General features: G+C 40.2%; 1 protein-coding gene across 2 annotated transcripts; it reads right to left on the reverse strand.

Annotated features, from left to right (window-relative positions):
• Positions 1 to 87: 87 nt before the first annotated feature.
• On the reverse strand, positions 88 to 25,393 carry taok1b (TAO kinase 1b). 2 transcript variants are annotated; one of them, XM_053332288.1, is made up of 21 exons: positions 25,028 to 25,393; positions 15,973 to 16,231; positions 15,282 to 15,353; positions 13,742 to 13,843; positions 13,607 to 13,652; positions 13,398 to 13,494; positions 13,182 to 13,295; positions 12,703 to 12,794; positions 12,373 to 12,466; positions 11,934 to 12,015; positions 9,968 to 10,135; positions 9,538 to 9,744; positions 9,124 to 9,261; positions 8,759 to 8,995; positions 8,404 to 8,532; positions 8,167 to 8,250; positions 7,796 to 7,915; positions 7,427 to 7,666; positions 6,354 to 6,566; positions 4,586 to 4,768; positions 88 to 4,221 (listed from the first exon to the last, which is right to left on the reverse strand). In XM_053332288.1, exons 2-21 carry the CDS (start codon positions 16,102 to 16,104, stop codon positions 3,721 to 3,723), a joined length of 3,051 nt encoding a protein of 1,016 aa, XP_053188263.1. In that variant the 5' UTR covers positions 16,105 to 16,231; positions 25,028 to 25,393; the 3' UTR covers positions 88 to 3,720. The 2 variants fall into 2 exon arrangements, with proteins under 2 accessions (XP_053188263.1, XP_053188264.1); XM_053332289.1 differs by having other exon boundaries at positions 9,124 to 9,254; positions 9,534 to 9,744.
• Positions 25,394 to 27,214: the final 1,821 nt, after the last annotated feature.

Here is a 27,214-nt window from a genome sequence, read left to right on the forward strand (position 1 = left end):
GGAATATTTGACAAACAGTTTAAAGATTTCAAACATTTAGGCTGAGGGGTTTGTTTGATGCACACATAAAACACCACAGGGACGAAGAAATATTAAAATTACTTTATTACAGATGATTCTTTATCCAGTAGCCCTCTTCCAACAAAAAATAGTAATTACAAACAAAATATTACATTTATCCCCTAAACTTTGTTTCTGAATTTCTTTTATACATTTTAAATCACTTTTTCATCTGTAAGGAATAGCTTTTTCTCTTCTGCTATGCGACATTCAGCTTTTTGCACAATCTATACAATTTAATACAGTTTAATACAGGTCTCTGGACCAGGGAGAAAAAACAGCAAGACCCACCAAATGACAGGAGAGATAAAAGGAATACTGATAAACAGACTGTACAGAGACGTAACCCTGCCTCCCGCTTTCTGTCAGCCAATGGCAGCCGCCCCTCAGCACACTGAGGGGGATCACAGTAGACTCTTTAATCTGGTCAATCACTTGTGCAATCAGTGCAAATGATCCAGTTCAGTGACCAATGTCTAAAGCTAGACTCTGCCCTGACTGCCTCGCAAAAACACCTGGGGGTTTCTAGTAAACAAAAGAGATGGACTAAAAGCCATTCGTTTTGGCCCTCTGCAGATATCATTTGGATAATAAAATGGCCCTTTCTGGCATTAAAGGAAATAAAACAATAGAGAATTGGAAAAATGGTGGATAAAGGATTTTGGGCACAGATAAGTGAGACCACCACATTGTCTGTTTTTTTTTTCAGAACAGAGCCAACGAAAAACTATTCTGAATGGTAGGTGGTAAGATTTATTAAAAAAAACTATACTTAAGTGAAGAGTAAAAAATATTTTTGTGTGTGACCAAAACAAAAGAGGGTTCACCCCAGAAAACCTCTGAGTAAACTTTTGTAGATCAGAGATACATTTTCAGTCTTGTGCAAGAATTTTGAGTCAATTTCTGGTTGTGAAACTAAATATTGTTTGTACAGCCAAATATTTTAGAATTCAATAACTTTTCTGATTTTCTACATCTTTAAAAAGACAATTCTTTCTTTTTCTAAGTTATTATAACCTTGACTTTAGGCCTGAGAGTCTTCTAATAACCATGAAAAACCTAAATGCACAGACTGAATCTTCTATATTGGGTATCATAATGTCAGTAAAATACAGCCAATGCTAAAGCAAAGGCTAAACCTATCTAGATTTCAAATTATGTGCAAAATCATTCTTATTCAGCATTAAAACAAAATGTTGCCATTTGCTCGAGGCAATCTGACCTAGAGTTGTGTTACCGTTCACAACAGTTGCAAGTTGCAAGTTACGAGAGTAAAAAGCCAGCGTCTGTAAATCAAAACGTTCATTGGAACGCTGCTGCACTGGTCTACAACACGTCACTGTGTTCGCATCACGACAAGTTAATTTGTCTTTGTTTTGTCAATTAGATTTCCATATTTTCTAATTCAAAATATACAATATTAACAGAGTTCCTGTACATTCCACCTCTGAAAAATCATAATGCATAAACTCTGCATTTTGCTATAAGACTTCCTCCTCTATAATCCTTTTTTTAATAGATTTATATAATAATACATATATTGGTATATAGATTTTCTTCTTTTCTATCACTTGGTTGAAGAGCTCTTCCCAAATAGATGGGGGGAGGGGGCTGAGACCACACCGAGGCTCAGGAGGGGAGGAAACGGCGGTGGAAGGGAAGCAGGGAGATCGGTGGTCAGAACACGACACTGGGGTCACGAGGGGTGAGACAGAGCGGGGTGTCAGACCAGGGAAGGTTGCAGGGGCATGGCAGCGGAGATCACAGCATCACCGCCCATTCACCCACCGAGACATTCAGCAGTCACCAACCAGCAGAGGGCTTGTGAAGCTCCTCCTCACGCTGCGTGTTCATTCACTTTGACTCAAGACACTTCTATTTCTTTTTTCTTTTTTTAAATCACAAACACAGGGACGTTTTGAGGCAGCTGTGATGGTTAAAGCTGCCTGAAGAGTTGCCCTGACACAAATACTAAGTTTTTGAACTTACTGCTGCCTGCTGCTGAGTGTGAGGCTCATTTACAGCCAGCTCAGTTAACAACTGATAAATACGCTAGTTTTCAAAAATTCAGATTTCTTGTTTTCTTTTTGTTTTTACACCTACACCTAACGTCCAACTTTCACAAAATTTACCCTGGTACATGCATTCATCAGCAAAGTGTGCAAAGGGACATACTGTTTGACTAGGAATTTAAATCAAGAAAAACTATTGTACGATTGTTATGTGTGTGTGCGTAAATATGTCTAATAAACATTTTCATTGGGGATCTCAACACTCCTTGGTGAAGCGCCTTCTTGAGGTAGGCCAACAGGCATGATCCGATACGTCAGAGAAAGTTTTCTACTGCATAGTGCGTCACTTTCACCGACACAGTGCCAGATTAGATCAATAAATTACTGCAAACAAGTGAAGACTGAACACCAGGTCTGAAACTTTTCAAGTAGAGGTTAGTGCTGCTGAAAACCCATCCCTGTCACACGAGGGCTGCGGACTGGTCGGGCAGAAGCATCCCTCGCTCTGTCCGTCCAGCGGGGCAGGTGTGAGTGACAGCAAAGGCCTGTGGAAACCCAAGAGCTGAGCCGATGATGAGGAGGAGCATACACTAAAATGACTGCTTTTCTCCTCCGATCCAGCAACACATGAACGTACTTGGCCTCAAAAGTATTAGCTGAACTTCCACTGATGTCTCTGGCACAATCTCTTTAAATACATAACAATATGTTGGCAAGAATAATGACAAAATCGGACTCTGCACCCTTACATATTGGCATATTTGAGGCATCGCTCACAGTACACAATAACACTTACACTTGTCAGATACCCGCTGGTACTCACTTACAACAACTTTTGCACTTTCTCTTTTAATATTCCCTCTAGACCTGTTCAGCATGTTCTGAAACTGTCCATCATTCATTCAGTCTTAAGTTAGAGCCCTACATTACCTCCCGCCTTCTGATTTTCCTGCGACTGCACAAAAAGAAATAATCTCTTTAAACTTTGAACTTTCAGTAAGTCGTTTGTCTGTACTTAAATCTTCAGCTGTGAATGGTTTGCGGGGCCTTCATCATTTGCACACGGACAAATTTCCTAAAATTAATTTAAAAACTGCCCACTGAATGTGAAATGTCACTGTGCAACCACAATATCAGAGCAATCAGATTTGCCCAAAATGCTTATGAAAAGCAAACTGCAAACAACTGCAAATAAACAATAGTACTCTGGATCTATGGCAACAGAGACTAAAATGGCAAAAATAAAACACATAAAATACCACTTTAGGCTATAGTAAAAAAAAACAAAAAACTACTGCACTGTGGCATACTGTACATGGTGCTCAGCCATCTTGGATTTGTGTCGGGGCTTTTGGGTTTCCACAGACTCCTGCTAGTACACTGATGTGAGAGAGCAGTGGTGATGGGCGAGGAACTGGGCTGAGGAAAACCCGGCTTCAGTACTGTGCAGTGTGTTTCAGATGTACTGTGGGAAATAACAAGTCTATGTAAAGCATGTGTGGTGCATGCACGGTGTGTGTCTGTGAACAGTGTGACCTCGGTGCACGAGGATTTAATGATAAGACAAATATTGTGTTGGTAGTGTATGTGTATGTGTATGTGTGTGTGTATGTGTGTGTGTGTGTGTGTGTGTGTGTGTGTGTGTTTTCTAGGTGTACGACAGGTGGGATCCGTTGGAGATTTGAGAGGTGATGCTGGCGCTCCTGCTCATGCCCTGTTCACTCCTCCCCCCTGATGACGTCCTCCTCATAGCCTGCGGGCTGTTCCTCACCCCTCCTGCACCTCCCCCGCTCCCCCTCTGACCGCCTCCTCCAGGGTGGTGGAGGCTCCAGGGTGGCGGGCCCCCAGCCAGCATGGGGTGACCCCAGGGCTGCTGCGAGCTGGAGCCCCCCTGGTGGTGATGACTATGATGGCCTCCACCTCCGTTTCCTCCAGGCCAGTGGCCTCCTCCCTGAGCCCCCTGGCCTCCGCCTCCCCCCCCGCCCCAGCCTCCCGGGGAATCATGAGCCAGGTTGGTGAGCACCATGTTGCTGAAGCCCAGCCGCATGGACTCCGAGTCAAAAGCCTCGATCTCTCGGGCCTGGCGCTCCAGCAGGGAGCGGATTCGCTCCAAGCGCTCGTTCTGCAGGGCGAGCATTTCCTCCTCAATCTGGGGAGAAGAAGACAGAGGACAAGTGAGTGCACAATAAATGATAAATGTGCACTTTTCCTGTTTGAAAAGACAGCTGGTTCTTCAATTCTAGATTAAAACAAACAGAAATAAAACATCAAACCAGATTTTTTATGAGCATATGATCACAAGTAGAAACAAGGTCCACTCAAGGGGAAAAGACTAAGAAAGGCTAAATAGCCTTTAGTTTAAAGACATCACGTTACCAACACATGGTAGTCTCATGACAAAAATTCAAAAGCACAGCACACCTTCAGTGTCACTCCCACATTCACTGACAGAACTTGACCTAACAAGACCTGACATCCTGACAACAGACAACACTCAAAAGGGACTTTCTTACTTTCTGTTCCAGCAGAGCCCTTCGCAGTGAGACCCTCTGCTCCAGCTCCCTCCTTTCCTTGTCGTGCTGGGCGTCGGTTTGCATCTTGATCTTGCTCTGGTAAGCATTGAGCAGCTCCAGCTCCTGCTGCAGCTGCATCCTCAGAACCTGACACTCCCCCTCCTGAGCTTCATCTAACCGCAGCTGAGGTCAGGCGAGTCAAACAGACATAAAGAGAGAAAAGGATACAAAACAAATTCCGTCATCACACTGTGATCTTTGTTTTTGCCCAGGTGCCATTAATACAGAATAATTCATTTTTATTACTCATAACTGACTAATGTTGAACACAATAATACAATAACTAAATTAGAATGAACACAACACTAATATTTGCCTTGAAAGTATTCATGTGTCATGTACTTAACAAATAAAGAAACAAATACAAAAAGTGTTTCATCAAAACAGAAAATATGTGTGACAGTCCTTCTATTAGTCAAGGACTTTTGACTTTTGACTACTTCATTTGTTAAATTCAAGAACTTTAAATGTCTTGGGGCAAGACGGGACAAATACTTGAATATACTGATGTGTCTGGAGCAGAAGTGTTGAGTATTGTAAATTCACAAAAAGTTCTTGGCTGCATTTTTGGTGCTGATCACATATTCCTAAATTAGACATTTACTCATTCATATATTAATTTTGCTCATTTCAAACTACATTGTATTATTGTATTTTCTGGCTACTGAAAACAAAGATCCGTAAACACGTCTTCATTTGATAAGTTTGACTTATTTTAAACCTTTCCTGTAAAACCTTTAAGGTTTTACAGGAAAACATTTTAAATTACTTGATTTGATTGAAAATGTGATGTAATGAGACTAAATGAGGACATTTTCATATCAATAGGCCTCACGTGAGAAGCATATGTACAAACAGATTTGTTCTTCAAATGCACATTTGAGTGATTAAAGAACATTTGTAGGGTTCATCAATTTTCAACAACAATGATTTTCCTCTTAGGTACGAATTAAATTCACCAGTGGTCCAGACCTGTCGTACGAGTCATGAATAGATCATATCTGCTTTTCTTCTCTGGGGAGAAACACTTCACTTTCAGTTACAATGCCCTCATCTGAATAAATGTAGAATTTAAATATGAACTGAAATTGCATATAATGACACATTTATATTGTTTGCCATATTTTATCATCATGGCATCACATTCACATCATCACTTTATCTAAAAAGGCATTTTTTAGATTTTATGACTTTTATTAGCATATTTTGGCACAGCTACATCTACATTTCAGTAGTTGTTGGAACCTTCTCTCACTGACAGCTGCCTCTGTGTCTTTGCAGCTCTCTGTCCATTATCATAAATCTATAATATTCTTCACTAATATCACTGTGATTGTCACAGTTTGCTTTAGAGAGATGTTTCAGGTCTCCCACTGACACAAAGCAGGACTTGAAGTTGTGCAAAGTTTTTACTCCTTGAGAAGTTTTTGTGAATGAAACTCAAACAGAACATGTAGCCTTATATGATGGTTCTAGGGGTGTGGATTATGCTAATGATCACATCTCACAATCACGTATATCCTCATGAACAGGTGACATTCATCAGGGTGAAACAATTGATTTACGACAAGCTCAGGCAGTACAAGTTTGTTGAATCCCACAAAGGATTTTCATATTTTCCTCAAATTGCTTTGTGCAAGACAAAAAAAGAAAACATTCATGCATGAGGCCCAATGTTTCTCCTTAGACCTTCTCTTCATGTACTCACAGCCTGTGTGGAGAGCATTTCATTGATGGAGTGGTCGTACTGCTCAGCCAGGATGGCCAGCTTCCTGGTCTGCTCTTCCTTCAGCCTCTTGAGCACAGCCTTGTGATCAGACTTGGGTGTGGTCTCCAGCAGGTGGTTCCTGAGAGCCTTGTACTGCCTGGTCTGAGTTTTACAAGTGTCCTGGAACTGCTTCTTAATCTGAAGTTCCTTAGACTGAAGAAGACAGAAGATGTTCAGTAAAGGAGTTTAACTGCTGGACATGTTGTCAAGTCAAGTCAATCTTATTTATATAGCGCTTGTCATACACAATAGCAGATCAAGGTGTTTAAGAACAGCATTAAAGTAACTGCAGGGTTTCCCACAACACACACCTGCTGCCTTAACTAACGTTTTCAAAAATAAATAAATAAATACAATAAAATAAAAAATATATATCTATGTGATATCTGCTGTGTTACTCTGCTGTGTCCTGTTTTCTCCCTTTCATTCCAAATCGTCTCCGTTCCCCCTTGCAGTTTTTGAAAAAAAAAAAAAAAAAAAAAAACGTGTCATGGAATTGGAAAAGAATCAGTTTTTAACATATTTAAATAGGCCAATGTGAAATACCACCAAGATGTGTCCTAACAGTGGCATCTGGTGGTTGAATGTCTTCATTCTTTATCCGGGAAAAAATAAATACAAAATTGGTGGGGGGGGGGGGCATCATCTGTCATCTTGGATAGTCGACAATCAACCTGTCGCATCAAGGTAAGAGAATTATTCATCTAAATTCTATAAATACTAGAATAACCTGTCAACTGTTTGCTCATGGCAGGCTATCTGAAATTATTATGATAGGCGTAATGTTAAGGCTAGTTGCGCTTACCGTTTACAAGTGGCTGTCTTATAGCCTACAAGGCCTGGATCTTGATCTGGGTACAATTAAAATGACAACTACCAGATAACCTGAGGTGTCTGGCTGGACTGTACTCAGTGAGCAGGTCAATAATATACTCAGGTGCCAAACCATTACCTGCTTTGCGTAAATGAGGGGTCAAAACCAACAGAAAAACCCTCTCCATGAGATTATATACCTTGAGGCTCTTGGGCTGTTGTCGGACCTCCATGACATGCTTGCGCCTCAGCTCCCTCTCCCTCCTCTTATTGTACTCCAGCTGGTTGGTGAGCTCTGTCTGGTGCTGGGTTCGTATCAGCTCTGCCCGCGCCTTCTGGATCGTCCCCAGGTGCCGGAACTCCAGCTCCTGCATTGACTCATGATGCCTGAGCAGCATGGCATGCTCCAGGTCCTTTTGTGTCTGCCGTTTGTTCAGCTCCTGAAAAAAAGAGGGGAAAAGGCAGGGTAAGACTGGTCAAAGGATTAAGAGACTTAATGAAATCTAACAAAAAAAGTAAGAGTGGGGTTAGGGTTAGGGTTAGCTGGTACTCTTTGTGTGTGAGAGTACCTCTCTGGCCAGATCCTGCTCGACATTGTGTCTGGCAATGAGGATCCTGCGTTTAAACCGCCGACACTCTAACTCCAGGTACTGCCTCTGTCTCCTCAGCAGGTTAGCCTCCTCCTCCGCCTGGTAATAGACATGACCAATGTGGTATTACTATAATTTACTGAATACCTCACACAGAATCCACAAGAAGACTTGAGAGATTAAGTTTATGGACACTGATCTCAGAGGCTAAGAAGGGTCGGTCCTGGTGAGTACCTGAAAGGGAAAGTTTTGTTGTCACAGATTCTAGTGAGTACATACATTTGTTGCTGTGTTTGCATAAAATCATTACTTGGTTTTGCTTGTGTACATATTGGCATAGACATCCTGACCTGGAAGTGCTGGATGTTCTCTTTCTGCTTGGACAGCCACTCCTGCTTCTCTTTCTTTGGAGTGGACTGGTTCTCACTCAGCTCCTGCCACACAGGTGTAAACACAGGTGTTGTTTAGCTTCATTCAGTGCGTCATTACAGAGGTTTACGGGTATCACAGGTCAAGGAGGGTGGGCACTGTTTTTGTTGAAAACACACAATGATGGACAGAATCATCTTTAGCTTGTGGTGCGATACCTCTTTGAGCTGCTCCTTGCGCAGTTTGTACTCCCGCTTCTGTGACTCCAGGAAGCTGCTGAGCTCCTTCTTCTGCTGCACCTGGATGTGCTGCTGGAACTTCTTCTCATCGTTGGTAAACGTCTTCAGCTGCACCAATAGCAGAAATTGGGTAAGAGATTAAAAAAAAACAACATTTGCTCCAGTTGTAGAATCACACTTCAAAAACAGCAAGTTTAACATAACCTGTAAAGTAATCATATAAAGTAATTGCTATAATATGAAAGGAAATTAAATATGTGCTTTTCATTTCTCACTTTTTTGCCTTGAATTAATATTTTGTGTATTTTCTTTCTTTATTTGTGTCTCAACGTACGTCTTTTTCCAGAGCGGCCTGGTGTTTTTTCAGCAGCTTGTCCATCTCTTGGGTAAAGTTGTTTCTCTGACTCTCCAGCTCTTTGTCTAGCCTCAGCCTGTGCTCATCCATCTCCCCTTTCAGCTTGTTCTCCAGGGCCATCAGGTGCTTCTGATGTTGCCGCCTCATGCGTTTGTATCCTGACATTTGCTCCCGCAGCTCCGAGTCCTGCTCATGTTCCTGCATCTCTCGAGTCACCTGCAAGATGAGGACGCCAAGGAGAGAATCAGCTCAGTCCATTCAGATTGAGATTAAATTACGGAATTTGTCTACGCTACCCATAGGCAAGATGAAAAGCATAGAGGAGTAAGCAAGTGTGTTCTCACTAGTGATGCTGTGCGTATGGTGGCAAAATGCTCTCTGTTACGGTAGTGCTTCCTCGGGGCCTGAGTTGGCGTTTCCTCGGGCTCAGAGGGTTGACTGCTGGCTGCCTGCTCCCCAGAGAAACTCTCCTCTTCTTCTTCCTGGAGACATGAGGCAGCAGCATTAACATATTATTTTGTTACAGTGCACTTACAGAAAGGAAACATTGGGAAGGTTTGGGACAGAGTGAGAATCAGAGTAAGACTGGTTACAGTTTGTTGTGATGTTTTACTGCTTTCCTCAGTTTTGTATCACTAAATTGAACTAAACACGTTTTTCTCAACAACAAACCAAAACCAAATTCAAAAGATTTTACAGGGCTAATCTGAAAAAACCCCCATCTAAATTCATATCTGTGTCTGAGTCACTTCACCCACCGGTTTGAGGTGTATGACAGAGCTGTTGGACATGACTGTATGGTCTCCCTCCATCAGGTCCAGCTCACTGCGGCTGTCCTGGGCCGCTTCGTTCAAACTGTTGACAGAGCTGCTCTGGGAGCTGGCGCTGATCGACATGCTGGGGATGGACTGATTACTGCCCACGCTGTTCACTGTTCCTGTCCGACCTGCGCCTGGCTCCAACTCCTGGAGACAGAGTGGAAGCACGACAGAGGCGAGAGCGAAGGAGAGAGAAAGAGCCAGAGAGAAAACACAAGAAAGACCAAGAGACACAGACAGACATGCAAGCAACCAAAGCATGCTTGGTTATTTTCCATTGTGGCAAGTGTATTTCTGTTCTCAAAAACCACACAAACCTTTTTCTAACACTGTTTCTTAGTTTAAATTTAACATACAACCATCCACACACCTCTTCTCCATCCTGGGCCTCTGCTGTGGGTCCGTTGTGGGCCTCCTGAAGGAGGATCTTCTTCATCTTGCGGTATTGCAGGTTGTCCAGCTCTCGCACTGCATCCTTGGTCCTCTGAATAAGATCCATCAGCACAGAGTCTGGACGTTCACGCTGTAGAAACGCATGCTGGTAGGGAGGGTGACAGGAAAAAGGAACATCATCAAAAGAGAACTGGCAGAAGATGAAGAGACGAAAGGGAATTTTTCTCAACCTGGCTGTCATTCTCACATTTCTATCCATTATGAGTATTGGAAACTTTTTGATAACATCTGTTGTAGAAGCTCTATAACATTATATATAAGGTTTAACAATTACCTCTGAGTCAGACCAACAGCATTTCAAGCATTGAAAAGCTTACTCCACACAGTCTGCTGAGATCTACATGCACTTCAAAATATATGATGGGTGCATTTACTGCACAAGTCCGTGTCTAGAGATCCAATGTAGTATAAAGAGAACTATGCATGTCCGCTGTCTGTTTTGGAGTATATTTGGACCTCAAGTACGCCACCTGAAAGCCCTGTAGCTGTTGTAGCGAACTACACTGTAACTGCATAGTACAATGAATCATGTAGATGACAACCATGGGTCAAAACTGACAAAAATATAAAATAACAACCAAATATAGGATTTTCCTGTGTTTTAGGTCATGTTTACACCTGATAGTCCACTTCCTTAGTCCGCACCAGATGCGAGAATTGTTTCATTTTTCAGCTGGTTCGGTTTATGTTCACAAGAACTCTAACAGACTATAAACTGTAAACAAGCCATGTGAGTGGAAATGCTGTTCAATTACTGGTCATACAGGTGGGCGCAAAAAAAACCTGGAGAGTATATCAGCAGACTTCAGCGGACTATGCATATGAACATCTGTTTAGACTGTGGGTATTAAATAATTTACCAATACATGCGTTTTGCGGAAGATGCTTTACAATCAGAAGATCTTATCGCAGATGATGGCTGACTCTAATGAGATCCTACCATAACTTGTTTGCATTTGCCATACAGAGGGGAACAGTGAGGTAAGATCACAATCGCAAGTGTGGAAAAATCAAAATTAGCTCATGCTTATACTTGCAGAATTCATGTATCTCCTTGAATGAGTGAGTGAATGCATAAAAAGTTGCTACCCTTTTATCAAGAATGAATATTAACCTTTATACTATAGATATTAATTATAGGCTAAATAACAACATGTAGTATGTGTAACATGTAGTTTTATGGCGGTTGGCATGGTGCATCACTGCCACCATAAGGTTCCTGTGACTGGTGCGGTAGGGGTTCACACCAAAAATGAACTGGACCAGTCCGGTTGTTTTGTCTACACCTGAGATCTCAGCCTGTGTTCATATTAACCCAAACCAACCTCACCAGAGTTTGATTGAACCAGACTAAACAAGACTAGTGTGAACACGACCTTAGTGTTATTCTCCATGCAGATTGCTGGGAAGTTGGGCCAGAAACCCATTTCAACAACACAAGGATAAGCAGTTACACAGAAAACAGTTACAGTTTTCATTGTGTTTAAGAACAGGTCCTTGACATTTATAAAAAAAAGTGTGCAGCGTTGCCATACCCCAAGGACAATTTCCATTAGCAACAGTGAGTCCATTAGTGAGCTAAGTGACAGCTGCTCAGTTACTTAACAATAAATGCAGAATTCACGTCTCTCCAGTAATCATGTCTGTGTTCTATCTACAAAATCTAGCCCTGTGAGTGTCCCTGTACATGTGTGTGTGTGTGTGTGTGTGTGTAAATCCGGAAGAAGAGGATTAGTGAATCAAAATAGAAGCTTATGGGGACAGAACAGAGAGCAAACATCAGAGAGAGATTTATTACCAGAGGGTTTTTCAATCTCCATCTTAACACACTGACCCCGCTCCCTGTTTCTGTGTAGCAGTGTACAATATGTGTGTCTACTTACACCCAGCATGTCGTCAGAGTGCGGTCTGTCCTGGGGGATTTTCTGAAGGCAAGAATCGATAAAGTTTCTAAAGTAATCCGTCCTGCAACAAAAATGAGAAGATAAAAGGTTACATAGACAGCCTTCAGCAGATGTCCACATTGTTTTCATTTCATTTTAGGTGTATTTGTATGGAGGTACATACTGCATCACCACAGTTTCAAAAACATGCTCTGAAATGTGTTGTCCTTGTTGACCAAAGTGCTGCTTGTGTTCATGCTCCTCATCTAATCATATTTAGATTTAATCATATCTAAATCAATTCAGGTAGAATGCTAATTAGGATATATATGCAGAAATGGAGCCTGGAATACCAAACAGTTCGCTCTGTTATTGCAAGTGATTTGAACATTTCATCAATGTCCAGTGAGTGAGTGAGTGAGTGTGTGTGTCATCTCACCATTCACTGGATTGCAGTGTGGGGCTCTCATTCTGCGCTATGTGGTATAAGGCACTCATTGCATTCATGTTAAACAAGGGAGGCTTCCTCTCCGCTGCAATAGAGGCAACAACAGTTAATACATATTTATTCTACTTGCATTACAGCTCTATTCACATATGTAATTAACAGGTTAACAAGACTGTAGATAATAAATACATTTTCTGTCTTTCTCAGCTGATCATAAAAGAAAATCATCATCATCAATATTCTTTTCTTTTCTGCATAGATAACAGGTCTCTGCAGTAATGTTGTAATGATGATGCAATACACACACATACTATCACTTACCTAATTCTATACAGGTGATCCCTAACGACCAGACATCTACCTTTCCATCATACTGGCCCTCATCCATAGCTAGAATCACCTCCGGGGCCATCCTGGATGGAGGAAGGAGATGAAATGGAAGTGAGAAATAGAGAAAGTCAAATGATTAGATGGTTTTAAAAACACACAAATAACTTTTGCGACTCAGTTACAGTCCCATCTTTAGATAAGCAAAGAAAAACAGTAACATACTATACATATTACAAAACTAAAAGACTTCAGCATGCATAGTCTCCAAATAATCACAGCAGGTAGCTTTTACTTATAGATTATAGATGCAAATAGATTTAAAAACATTTTACAGTCAAATCATAATTTCATCAATCAGTAATTCTTTTAACAGATGCTCAATAAGAGACCATTCATAATGTCAACATTTTTGGCCAACTGAACAAATAACACGTGCAAAAAATACTCAACCAGAGAGGATTTTCACTCACCAATATGGTGTTCCAACAAAGGAGTTGGCAGGCGAAGCAATGGAGGCAGAGCCAAAGTCTGCCAGTTTGACCAGCCCTGGCTCAGTCAGCAGGATGTTACCTGCCTTCACATCCCTGAGACACATAAAAAAAGGTGCATGAGTGACAGAGGGGTATATTGTTAAGAAAAGCTTCTTAAAAATAATGAAGGTCATGTATAAAAACAAGTTTACTCACCTGTGGATCATGTTGTGGGAATGAAGGTATGCCAGGCCCTGCAAAGCACCGTGTGTAATGGCAGCAATCTCTACTTCTTGTAGAGGTTTTTTATGAACTGATGGAGAGGGGAAAAACAGCTGATGAAAACACAGCACCAGTCTTACACAAACATCTCATCTCTTGCATAAGAAAAACCTGACTCAAAATGATGTGAAACACCTGCTCACCTTCTAGCAGATCAGAGGCTGAGCCAAGACAGTACTCCATCACCAGCTACACAGAGACACAAGAAATAAAACACATAATACATCACGTCTCCACATAGTATGAGGTAATAATGTGTATGTAAACAGGTGACTTACCCATGCTGTGTGCTCACGAAGGTAACAACCTTTGTACTCTATACTGTTAGGATGCCGGATCCTTTGGAGAAACTTCACCTCCTTTATAATGTCCTGCCATTTCTGTTGGGGAAACAAGGGACTTAGCTTTGAGTTCCTCTCTGCATTAGAGGTGAGTGCAGAAGATGGTCTTTCAGTGTAAACAGGGGTAAGGTGGTTCTCTTCACAGATTATGTGTAATCTGATTAAAGCTAATCTGAAATCATGAGCTGTGTGAACTGTATCAGGAGACACAACATTTAAAGTGAGCACACACAGGAGTGACCTTATTGAGACTGTGAGGTGTGTTTGTGCTACTAAAAGGAAGCTCAAAGTGCAAACGCTTAGCAGTCTACTATCAGAAGGTAGAGCTCAGTCAGAAATGTAATGATACCCAACAATAATTCTGTAGTCCAACAGTTCTTAAATTGGCCTTAAACAACCTGAATTTCCTTATAGACACACAGATTCTAGATGATGAATTCACATGTAGCAAAGCAGTTCACTCACTCATAACAGATTGCTTCAGTGAATTCAGCTCTCACTATTCCATGAGAATATTTACCATTGATTTCAGCATTCGTTTTCATGATGTGATCTGTTGTTGGTTTGTGGCACAGAAAGTATGGTATCACACAAAGACATTACATTACGCTACTGTACATTAATGCAAATTGTAACAAAGTGCACATTATTAATTGTTTGATACATTATCAAACAAAAGGATAAAGTATTTCTTGAAATTGTTATTTTAAAATGGCACTTATGAACTGCAGATTTTTTTACGCTACAAATTGCAATATCTAGAAAAAGTATGCTATAAATGCTGATGAAAAAAAGACCATGTGGGTAATTCATACAAAAAAAGTCTATTGCTGAGTAAACACTTGTGGATTCCTTAAAGATCCCCTTCAAACACTTATGTGTACAAATAATCTACTTGCAACAATAATGTGTCCGATATGGTTTTTTCCACCACAAATTCTCTTTTAAAATGGCATCTACTCCTTCTCGCTTATTAAAAATCCAGAAACTATGAATACGCAAATAGTTAAAGAAAAAAAGTTGAACAGCTAGATACAAGCTGCCTTCTGCTGCACTGTAAAGTTAGTTCTGAGTGTTTCAAGTTTCCTCATCACACCTGCATAAGTTGCATACTGAACCAGGATTGGCTTTCACACTAGTTGTGAGGTCACAAACATGCTTGATGGCCTGCCCCCTTAAACTTGGATTTTCAATGAGCTCAGAGAAACTTTCCACTTTAAGCAGATGCAAAAATGGCCCTCTATTGTCAAACCTTGCACACACACACCACCCTGCATAGTGAAGCTCAAACATTCAACAGCTGGAACAGGATGGACATTTTTGAGTTGAGTGGGACTTTAACTGTTTTCATTCTCTATGTTGTCAAACTACTGGTAATGTTTGCCATGTATAAAGACTTTCTTCACAGTGGAGAAATGTTTATGGTCAAGTATGCTGTATTATGTTAATATAATCAATCTCATCTCTGTTACCTCACCTCATTAGACTGTTTCCCATTGTAGGACATCTTTTTAATTGCCACAACTTCATTCGTGCGCACATCCCTTGCCTGGGAAACAAAAAGTATATCATGAGTACACAAACCAAAACATACAGTATATTTATTTCTCTGTATATTTTCTCTCATTGAGGATGTGGTTTTTTCAAGACCTCTTGTAGCTTTTTTAAACCACACAGTGTGCAGTGTTTGAGAACAAAAGTCAGATCAGAAAGGTAGCAGTGAGTCATATAGCCCTGCTGTACCTTGCTGCTATTGAACCCCACTGTGGACCGGTAAAAATAACTTTGCACAAATCATTACTGCCCTTTATTGAAGATCAAATAGCTTAACATTTTATAATAGTGAGACATACTCAGAGGTTTTCAGCCCACTTATGTGTTGAAACAAAATATGAGCTGTATTTGACTCAGTTGCTAACATTAACCAACATGTCAAAGAGCCTTGAATTACTGTATTCCTCACAGAAATACAGCAGCTATTTAAATACAAAGCCAAATTTGCGTCACAAAACTGTTCAATCTGTATTTAAAAGGAATAAATCTGACTCTGAACTGACAGCTTCCCTGTGTTTAGCTGATCATATCCTTGATTCACATCTATAATTTGGGATTCTTTTCAACTGCATTTCTCTTTTCTGTGAGTTTGAATGAAGATGTAGTTGCCGTACAAAGTAGACGGCGCCAAAGCTGCCATGTCCAATCTCTCGAAGGTCAGAGAAAAGCTTCTCCGGGTCTTCTTTGAAGAAAAGCTCAGCCACCTCCGGATCCTTCAGGCTCCCTGCCCTTACAGAGGAGGGCATCCTGGTTGCTGTAGTCCCTTATCACCCACGCAAAGGGGATGGGACTATCTGTGTGCTGAGCTACGCCAAAGCAGCTGAAGATTCATCTGCAGTAATGGATGGGCCTAAGGAACCAGCACATGGGCACCTGGATGGAGAGTCAAGGAGACACAGAAAGGAGCATTAAGCAAGGACAAGATAAAACACTTGATTCTGCACAGTATGAAGAAGAGTCTATTCGCTCAGCTGATCAAGTTTGAATATACCAGTGAGAAAAATCAACGTCTAACCTTTGAAGAGGGAGGAATTTACAACAAAAATATAAAACTTGATAGACTCATCATTTATTCACTCATAACATTTTATTGAAATCTCTTTTCATCCGCTCCCTCCCCCCTCATGCGCTAAATCTTAATATAATCTACTAATTGCAGAGTCATCACAAGTGCACCAGTTCAGCAATTATTGCAGATCTGTAAACTACTGTACTCACTGGACAATGCAATTACACCAGCTCAAGGATTGATTTCATGTCCATTGTTACAAGGGGGCCTAATGTAATGAGGGGTGAGAGGACCTGGGGTCAGCCTTTACTGTGTACTCTAAACCAGATTCATCAATGTTTATCTGTATAATGTGTGAGGCATGCATGTAATAATAATAATACGTGTTTGTGTGCACATGCAATGTTTGCTTAAAGTATGTGTGTGCAAAGCATGTTGTGTATTATCCAGCTAACTCTACTACATAAAATTATGACTTTCAAAAGTCTATTTTTGTAGAAACACTTTAAAAAACAGTTACTCATACCAATTTGGTTTCATGCAAATTAGCAGCATTCACTCATCATGTCCTGCATGGTACAGACAACGCTGCTCTGATGTTCATGTTGTGCCATCTGTTGTCCTTGTGTGTCTTTATTGAGCTTTACTGTATTTTTACTGTGTTTGTTTTGTGTTATCTGTCTATAAGTTACAATAATTACTGAAATCACTCAGTGGTTACGACTTTTACTGCTGACTGTCTAGAAATTATCTTCAGTTACATACTTCAGCTTTTGGACCCATGACATCCTTTGCTCTCTGAATATACACATTTACCTTCACGATGCATCTGTGCCCAGGATGAAGACAAAAGGTTTGTCATCACAAAGCATAACAAACTCTCACATGTCTCATGTCAAATAATGGCTTCATGTCAAACATGCTCAAGTTACCATACGAATAAACATATATTTCACATGTAAACATGTTTTTCATTATATTGCAGGTGTATGCAAAATTAGACCAAATACTTATATTGAACAAATATAAGTACATGTATAAATTAAAAACTTGTACTTCTCATTTTGTTAGTGTTTATATTACATTTTGTTTTAAAATATCAATTTAAAACAGCAACGTTTTGCATTATTTTAATATTATATGACCATATCAGTGCAATACAATTAATTAGGGCTGCGCAATATATTGATATTATATTGATATTGTGATATGAGACTACATATCATCTTAGAAGTTGGATATCGTAATATCGTGATACAGCAGAAATGTCGTCTTCTCCTGGTTTTAAAGGCTGCATTACAGCAAAATGATGTCATTTTCTGAACTTACAAGATTGTTCTAGCTGCTGTAGTATTTACCTTTACGCACTTTGTCATTATATTCAAATTACTGATGATTATTTATCAAAAATCTCATTGTGCAAATATGTTGTGAAGGCACCAATAATCATCCCTACAATATTGTTGCAATATCGATATCGAGTCATTTGGTAAAGGGTTAAAAAAAATATTGTGATATATGATTTTATCCATATCGCCCAGCCCTACAATTAATAAATTATCGCCCAGCCCTACAGCCAGGGGATCAAACCAGTGACCACATACTTTTCTATCCTTGAGTCTACTCTGACCTTGAAAAACTCCCTCTCCTCTAGTTAGGAAAGCACTGCAACATTCAGTCTTAAAAAAAAAAATTGTTTAGCCTTTTCAACCTGATATCCGCATCTTGTCTTCAGCCCAATGAGCCCCTCCATACCCCAACAACATTCATATCATTGCAGATTTACTAACGCTGGGTGAACTCACTGACCCCTTTCAGTTTATCTTTGGGTTGGCAACACCGCGGCGCTAACATAGCCAACTAGTTATCAGTGCAGGCTGGCAGCCCGCTGTATCAAAGCCACACTGCTGGCTGAATGTCACAAGGTTTGTCCTGCTGAAAACTGTCCAGCTGACTGAGAGAGAAAAAAAACACAAGAGTGGAGTTCTTACAGCAAAACACACAACCCTCAAGCACAACAAATACCTTAGTGAAGAGAAGCTAAAAACTGCTGCTGGGAGCAAACTTTAGTAACACTAACAGAGGTCCAGTCTTTTTATGCTTGACTCAAATGGACAGAGAGGCCTTTACACTTCATCTTAATCCTGGCAGCATTATTACATAAACCCTGTAATGCACACTGATTATTACACTTTCATATAGGGCTCAAAGAAGCCCTGTAAATCTAACTACAACACAACAACAGACAGTGTAAAACATAGAGGATAATGTCATTCAATCTGATTTAATGTTGGAAATGTCTTCATTTTCTAACAAGACAATGAGCAAAAAAATATATATATATTATGAATATGCCACACATGTTGAAAGGCTCTATGTCTTTATATCTATAATGACCAAACTTTATATCTACTGAACCTCTTTTATAGCATCTAAAAAAAAGTAGGCAAAATTCCACATAATGTAATGAAAACGATGTTAAAAGCAGTGAACTGTGCTCCTTTGAGCCTACCTGACATGCCGATCAACACTTCTAAACACACAATGTGCCAGTTTTACCAAACCAAAGTGCAGGGACGATGAATAACAATGATGAAATATTTTAAAAAGGACATTATGATTTCAAGCTATAATGTAAATGGTGAACACAGAGAAGTTTTGAGACTGTATATTAACTTCTGAGTTTGAGAGAAATCTTTTATCATAAAATGTTGACATTTTTGTTAAGCTTTGGAGTAAAATCACTGGTGTGCTCTAAATGATTAACTGCCCAGCAAAGACAACACAGGCTGTCTCACCCCCAAAAAAATCAGCAACACCAAAACAATCTTATCAATACTCTGATATCAATGCTTCCTGTACTACAAAGTCTTGTTTCCACCCAACATTGATTGCAGCGCCTGATGAATACTTTTCTTGTTTCAGCACACACTGATTTCAATCTGCAGCCATGAAATGGATCACAAGGTAGGTCGCTAACAAGTATGCTATCAGACAGTATTTACTGGTTATTTACTGCAGACAAAATTAGGAGAGAATCAAGCATAGCATCACCGTGTCGTCAAATCAAAATGTGACACCTTAGTACAATAACACTGACCAGATGAAACATTCATGACAACTGCTTGCCTCCTTATAACAGTGGTAATGATTAATTCCTCTTAATTAAAACTGCATTCACAAAAAAAAGTTACTCCATCTCTCCAAGGCTTTAGCAAACTGCTGTAAGGAAATGACCTCATTTCCCTTTAACAGTTACTGGACTGTTTCTAATAGTTCTGATGTAAAGTTTTTCTCATGGTAAATTATCCAGTGTGTTGCTAGAAAATGTCCGTGCACCTAAAACTACTGTGATTTTTTCATTGCATTTTGTATGTGTCCTGTTTGTTATTGTGCCGTTATATGTTTTAGTATTGACCTTATGTGGGGACTGCACATGTAAATGAGCTATAAGCTAACTCTGGTAGAGTAGATCAAATGGTAACATTTCTGTTTAACACTGTACATGGCCCCATTTAACAAATGACTACTATTATATTGATACATTGTTACAGAGAAAACTAGTAACACAAGGAGCCAAGTAGACCGTTTTTAATTCAAGTACAAATTCCCAAATCATGAACTGCATGTTTCTTTTAAATAATATCAGTGTTTCCCACATTATTAGATACTATTTGTGGCTGTAGCTGACTAGAGGGGCGGTATATATATCATCATTTGTATGTCAACAATTTCCATCCATTTGTGTGGATTCTCCTGAGACAGTTCTACCATGCTATTGATGATAAATGATAATATACAAGTGGTAAATAAGAGGCTCAGACACAGATTTACACACAGTTACATAACTTGACATTTTTTATGAATATTAATGAGTTTTAAAAAAAACTATTTAATTCTTTGTAACTTGCCAGTTTTCTTTTTTAAAAGGAATTTGCTGCGATTTAATCTCAATATGAGATAATTGAAGGTTAACAGCACTTCATTATTTTATTAGTCTATAAGAAAAATGAAGCTAGATTAGACTTGGACTGTGTATATTTCTAATGGAGTAGATCATAAGAAAACAAATAAATACGGTTGGGTTTTTATCTCTCTCACACACACACACACACACACACACACACACACACACACACACACACACACACACACACAAAGTCACAAGACTGAGTCTGGAGGAAATGGACTGGTCTGCAAGATTTGTGCGTTCACTCGTTATCACAGGGAACAGCGTGTTCAAGAAATGCACCAAAAGTTGTTTTGCTTTCGTGTTCAGGAAAATGGATTCTCTCTCTTGATGTAGTATGTGAATTGATTTCCACTGCGCTGTAAAAATCACCAAGAAGCCTAATGAAGAGGCAACCAATAAACAAAGGCTGAGTAGCAAGACTTGTCACGCAGAGGAAGATAGAGAGAGGAATGGAGATAATAAATAATCAAATACTTTATTGATCCTCATGGTGAATTTCTCTTAGCTGCACAGGGTGAGCAACACAAAAGCAACCCTGGAGTAATCCTGCTGTCTGGTTAAAAGGATACACAAGAAGATACATCAAAAAGAGAAGTTCAGGAAGTACTGAGCCTGAAACATCCATCCACCACAGCTCCTTCATGTTTTTGGCTTTTTAAAACCCAAAACAACTACCTGATTATTACAATAATCTCTCCGTAATTGATTTTGGCTTCCAATGATTCTGAGGATAACTGATAATCTTGTGTGTGAAAACTGACTAATTTAGACATCTACAATCTATTTTGTTTTAGTTTCAGACTTTGGATGCTATTATTTTAGATACTTTGCTCCGTGTAATGATCTCTTTCTTTCATCCATCCACTCGGCGCTGTGCTCTCTCTGTCTGCAGTCTGTTATGGTCCTCATGCTAACTCGTAAAGAGCTGATTAAAAAAACTATTAAATTGGCTACGTGTTTACATGGCAGAGAAATCAAGTTTCTCTAATCCCGTACTCCAATTACAGAAAGCTGGCTTCTTGTTCATGTGACAGTGAAGAAATAAAAACTTTCTGGAGAAAACAAACTGTTACCTGGAAACTGAAGAGTATGTGCTAAATGTCTGCTTCCTCAAAGTTCCCACTCCACACCACAAGCATTTTAACAATATGATAGTATGATCTCAATCATTGTGTTCCAATTTATTATATATATTGAAGACAAGTTTAGTAATATTCAGTAGGTTGTGGAAGCTCACTACAACATAGTCGATCCTACTTATTTATATATTTATTTCATCTCACTTTTTATTTGTTTCTCAACTGAATTTAAAATTCAAGTAAATCCACAGATAAATAGACAAGTTTACAAAGTCAGTGAGTAATCATGTCAAATAATTATGATCTTAATATTGACCAAAATAATTGTAAAATTGCCACACGATGGTAATAGAGGGTTAAATGCAATCCTGATTTTTTTTTTAGAAAGGTTTATTTATCCATGAGTAGTTATTTGGTAATTGTGCTTTATGGAACAGGACTTCCTTTATTTCACACACACACACACACACACACACACACACACACACACACACACACACACACACACACACACACACACACACACACACACACACACACCTCAACAGAAATATAATGTATACAATATATACTTTCATACTTTAAAAATGTCCTTCGGCAACATCCTGAAAGCTGTTTTTCTAAATAATTCAAAGTCGGACTGCACCGAGCAGATACATCATATTAAATCATTATTTATGAGCCAGACTTCACTGGTCCACATGAACAAAGCTCTTGATCAAGACTCAACTTTTGCTGCAACGTTATGTGACATCATCAACAAATAAGTGCAAGTAAGTGAAATATTCACAAGCAGAATATCTTCACAAGGGGATCAGTTCCACTTACAAGGTGTGGCTGCAGCCTCATGTTAACTTAAACATAGAGAAATTACTCCAATCAGCATTGAATCTACTACTGTCAGTTCAGACAATAGATTCAATATTTGGAGAGAAAACTGTGAATTTGATGCTTCTCTAAAAATCAGAAGCCACATGCCAAATAAAACATTTTTAAAAACCACTACAACATCACAGCTGTTCAGAGAAGATGTTCATTTCATGACCTACATGTGTGCTGTTGCTCATGGCTCATACGCTACATTTCTATCCCCCAGTATGGAGGGTGGGGTGTCCATGATCCTGCTTCCCAGACTGATCACAGACTGCTTTCACTGAGTGGAGGAAGTGAAAGCTCTCTATCTCCCCAACATCAACAACACCACCACCACCATCCCCATTTGTGGTGCTATAGAAGTGATGGTGACAGAGGAGAGGAATGGAGTGACCGGACACTAAGAGGATTTGAGTCATCCCATTTCTCTCACAGAGCTCCATTTTCACTCATCCTGTCAGGATAAATCTCACAACAAACCAACGTTTCCTCTGAACAAGAGACACTTGGGCAAAGAGGAGGACTCAGAGGTATCCAAACACCCAAGTTTACAAAGCCATCCCAGTGGATGTGGTTTGTCATCTCCAATGGAAGAACTACTGGACCTAAGAGTAACTTGGACTTGAGACAGAATCATTTAGACTGTATAAATCTGGAAAAAGTGAGACTCAACCTGATGAACATCAAATGATTGAAATGTTATTTTGCAAATTGTGATTGTACAGTGTGTGTCCTCTGTCCATCGCCTGAAGAAGAACTGTGGGTGAGCCTATCCTCCCCTTTATGCTTCTTGCTCTTAGTCTGACTCATCAAATATCCAGTTGGTTTCCAACTGTTCAGCAGCCAGCCACAATCAAAAGAGATGATTAAGAGATGCTTAGGAAGTAGGAACTCCTTTTTAGGAATAAAACTTATGACAAAATTTGAATAAATAACAAAATACGCCTATTTTTGAATTGATGCCACTACCAGTTGAGTATGTCGACCCAGTCAAAACCTGAGGACCACCACCATTTGATCACCGGTCGATTCTGCCAGATAAAAAGTTTAAGACTCAATAATAAATAAAATCAATGGCAGATTAAAATCAATACTCTAAAATAGGGTTATATTATGACATTCATAATTACTTCAAATAATGTATGGTGGTAGCATTGTAGTGACCATAAACATAATGAGACCAATCTTGTTCTGCAGTGGCTGACTGTCTCTGACTTGGACTTTAACAAGCAGGGCAGGCTTTACTCCAGTCTCTAATCCATTTTTCCAGGGAGACACTTAAAACCATTATGCAGTGTGCTCATATTCAGTACCCCCTGATATAACTGACACACAGGAAAACTTTACCAAGCAGAGATTTTCACAGGCAATAACAGCTGTGTACCTCTCATCATCAGCTAGCAGTAAGTCCTTGGAAGTAAAGAGGGGGAGCTGTTCCTGTCTGTGAATGCACTGTTGTTCTGAGGAGGCATGCCAGATACATAAATGAGCAAATGACAGGTGTGCATATTGGCACAGGTTTACCGAAAAACAGGAAAGCAGGGACAGGTAGCCAAGCAGAAATCTATGATAACAAGAGCAAGGGGACAAGTTGTACCTGCCTTTCAAAAAACAGTAACACAGGCTGCATTTATATCATTGGCAGTCTGTTCATCATGGTCCACTGACACCAACGAAATAGGTGGACTGCTCACACTGCAGAGCGTATTTGTCAGAGGGAGCCTGTATGCATGGCACATACAACACGGAACATGTGTAGATGTTCAGGTATCGAGCCATACACATAACATCTGACAGAACACACACACACACACAGACACAGACAGCAACTTCTCGCTTTGAATGGTAAATCTTGGTGTCACAACACTGACGTTACGCCTGGTTTAACCTTATTGAGAATGTTATATTAAATCCTTGTGTACCTGATCCACTGTCACGCACAAGTCAAGCGGCGGAGTAGCAGATAAGCCAGGCAGAAGAGTGGCTCGCTGAGAGATAGCCAGAGTTACGCAATATCAACACAGAAAACTGAGGAATGCGACTCACGTCAGTGCACAAAAACAGCCATCAGCGGGCGATGGATGTAGGCACACTGAAAAAGCAATGATTTGTCGGTCTCTCCAGGATATGCTGCTTGTAAACACAACACCGGGACTCGTACGTGCGACACACAGTAAGAGGCTTGACCCATGTCACCTACCGTCACACAGCGAGCTGCTCAGACAGTATGTGACTCATAATTGTCCCTGGTAGATAAGCAAACTTCCAAAACAGACACATCCAAAGCCGAGTTTCACTTAACGTTACAGCCACAGTGGACAAAAACAAAAATGAGGGAGTGGCACTACTTGCACCGATAGTTGCATAAAGCGGATTAGCAAACTAACGTAGCTGGCTTACCCCTCTTTAGGTTAATATTAAAGCTGTTCACATTATTCACAAGCAACTCACAGTTGTGCTCGCTAGCCCTGCTCTCAGTGCATCCTTATTTGCTGATGTGTCACATTTGCAATCAGAGCAAAATCACCCTTGAGCCCAACAAGGCAGAGTAAAATCTGTCGATGCGACAGACCATGCAAGTTGTAACAGCAACTTTTGGTTAGCTAACGTTAGCGAAAAGCAGCCAATCTAGTTGACTAGCTCACAAGCTAACCAATGTTGCAACCGAGCTCCACTGCAGAAGAAATCTGCCCATCGTTGGTTAGCAGAAAGCTAAAAGTTAGCGACATACTCACCTAGTAAAAATGAATCCACACAGGTTGAGAAGTGGGTATGAGCGGCTGATTAATCCAGTCACCCTGAACACGGCGGAGAAAGTGTCTGACGCCAAATCACAGACGAGGCAATCCGGAGAAATCAAAGTGTGAATCCGCTAGCTAGTAAATTAGCAATGCTAATACGCTAATCTAACAACTGTAGAGTTGCCAGAGCCCAATAAACACGGTCACGCTGAGTTTGGCTAACATTTAGCGTTGTTTTTGCATCTATACAAACTGGCTCCAGGATTAATGCATGTCACCGTGTGGAAAGCTGAGTTGACTGACGACTGTCAAGCGTTTAGCTGTCACAACGAGCTGGCTGCTAACGTCAGGCAGCAGAGACCAAAGTTTCTCTCTTCGACAGGCAGCCAGGCAGTTCCCTAAAAATGGCGGCTGGGAGAATCACCTCCCTTCCACCGTGAGAATCAGGGAGCAGATAGAAAACACAACCGCGGGTGGACAGTCAGCGGGGATAACAGGCGAGAGTACATGTGTGGCAGCTTTGGAGAGTCTTGTTGGTTGCTGTCTAGCTGCAGCCTACAGGGTAAATGTTGCCCCCCCCCTCCCTAATCTCAGTGTTTGGTGGTGCTGCTGCAAGCACAGGTGTGTGGTCTGGATGGAGAAACCTCTGCACACACAACATCAGTCCATTTTAGAGCCGGTGAATATTTATAACAAAGTACTGAACATTCATCTCCCTCTTGTCCCATCCTTTGACCTGAGCTCCTAACCTGATTATCAGTTTCAGTCCTAATCTGGCCTCTACTATAAATAGACGGTCGTTAATTTACAGTGTTAATAAAGCACTGTTTCCCCAGAATTGTAGCAAATCTTTTCAGTGTGTCATTAAAGGAAGGGGGTCAAAGTCTCACATCTGAGCTGAGACCACATTGTGAAGCTCATCAGCCATTACGAAGAGGATAGTGGTTTTTATATCAAGACACTGATTGTAGTAAACAGAAACACCTTTGAACACAAAATAGAGCAGAAGTTGACAATGTGTGCACATGTAGTATGCTGTGCTGCAGATGTTTCCATAATGTACAAAATATTTACCAGGAATGTGCAAATCATGATGTAAACCCAATATGTAGTGTGCCATTAACAATAATAATAACACATGCCATGTTAGATCAAACGTGACACCACATCTCAGTGCAGGATTATAATCTGCATTGAGAAAATATAGGATGTAATGTGATGTGTGATGTGTGCATGGCAGCAGAGAGGTTAAAGATGGGCATTCCACAACAGGCTGCAGGCCCAGGGACCAATCAGCTTGCAGAAAGGGGCTCGGAGGGCTTTGATTGGTTGCTCGGCAGCCCTGTTGTCATGATGATGGGAGTCAGGTCCTGCCTGTGTGGTCTGTATCCAGGCACAGAAAGTATACTGAAGCAAATGATATGGATGGATAGGGTGTAGAACTTTCTGTCCTTGCTGCACACACACACACACACACACACACACACACACGCACTTCCATGTATAATGTAAATACACACTTTCTACATAGATATTGGGGTTTATTCCAACTAAACCTGAGCAGATGTGCAACTCAAGCTTTCTGAGGATGTAGTTTTATCATGTAACAGTGAATATTAGTAAGTCTTCAAGCATTTATCTTACATCTCTAATGCCAATTATATCTACACCAACAGTTTAAGTTAAAAATACATCAGCCTTAGGTACCGAATATCAGGATGAAACAGAGCAATTCAGTCTTTTGAGGCATGTATAGATGATGATTATGGTCTACAATGTGTCATTTTGTATTTTCACTTATGTCCCCATAGTCATTACAGTATGGTTGGCCGGTACATTTCCTCAGTTGTCTATTCCCAGTTTACGGAAAACTCTACTCCCACCTGTCATCTTCAGTTACCATGAGGACATACATGCATTGGTTTTTGTATTAGTGACTCAAATGCATCTTTCTGTAGATGATGTTATATATGCTTTGTTGTTTCTTGTAATGATTTAATCTGGGTTTATTAATGGGTCCATTAGGTTTTATTTAGTCAACATTGCATGTATGAAGGGCTCAGCAATGATTCTCTTACTAAATATCAATTCTAATCTTTAATTTAGTGATATACACATAAACATGTTCCCAATTTGGTCCTCATAATGTGAATATGAATTAAAGACATTTTGGCATGCCAG

The sequence above is a fragment of the Scomber japonicus genome, chromosome 13 (assembly GCF_027409825.1).
Source record: "Scomber japonicus isolate fScoJap1 chromosome 13, fScoJap1.pri, whole genome shotgun sequence".
In the NCBI taxonomy this organism is placed as follows: Eukaryota; Metazoa; Chordata; class Actinopteri; order Scombriformes; family Scombridae; genus Scomber; species Scomber japonicus.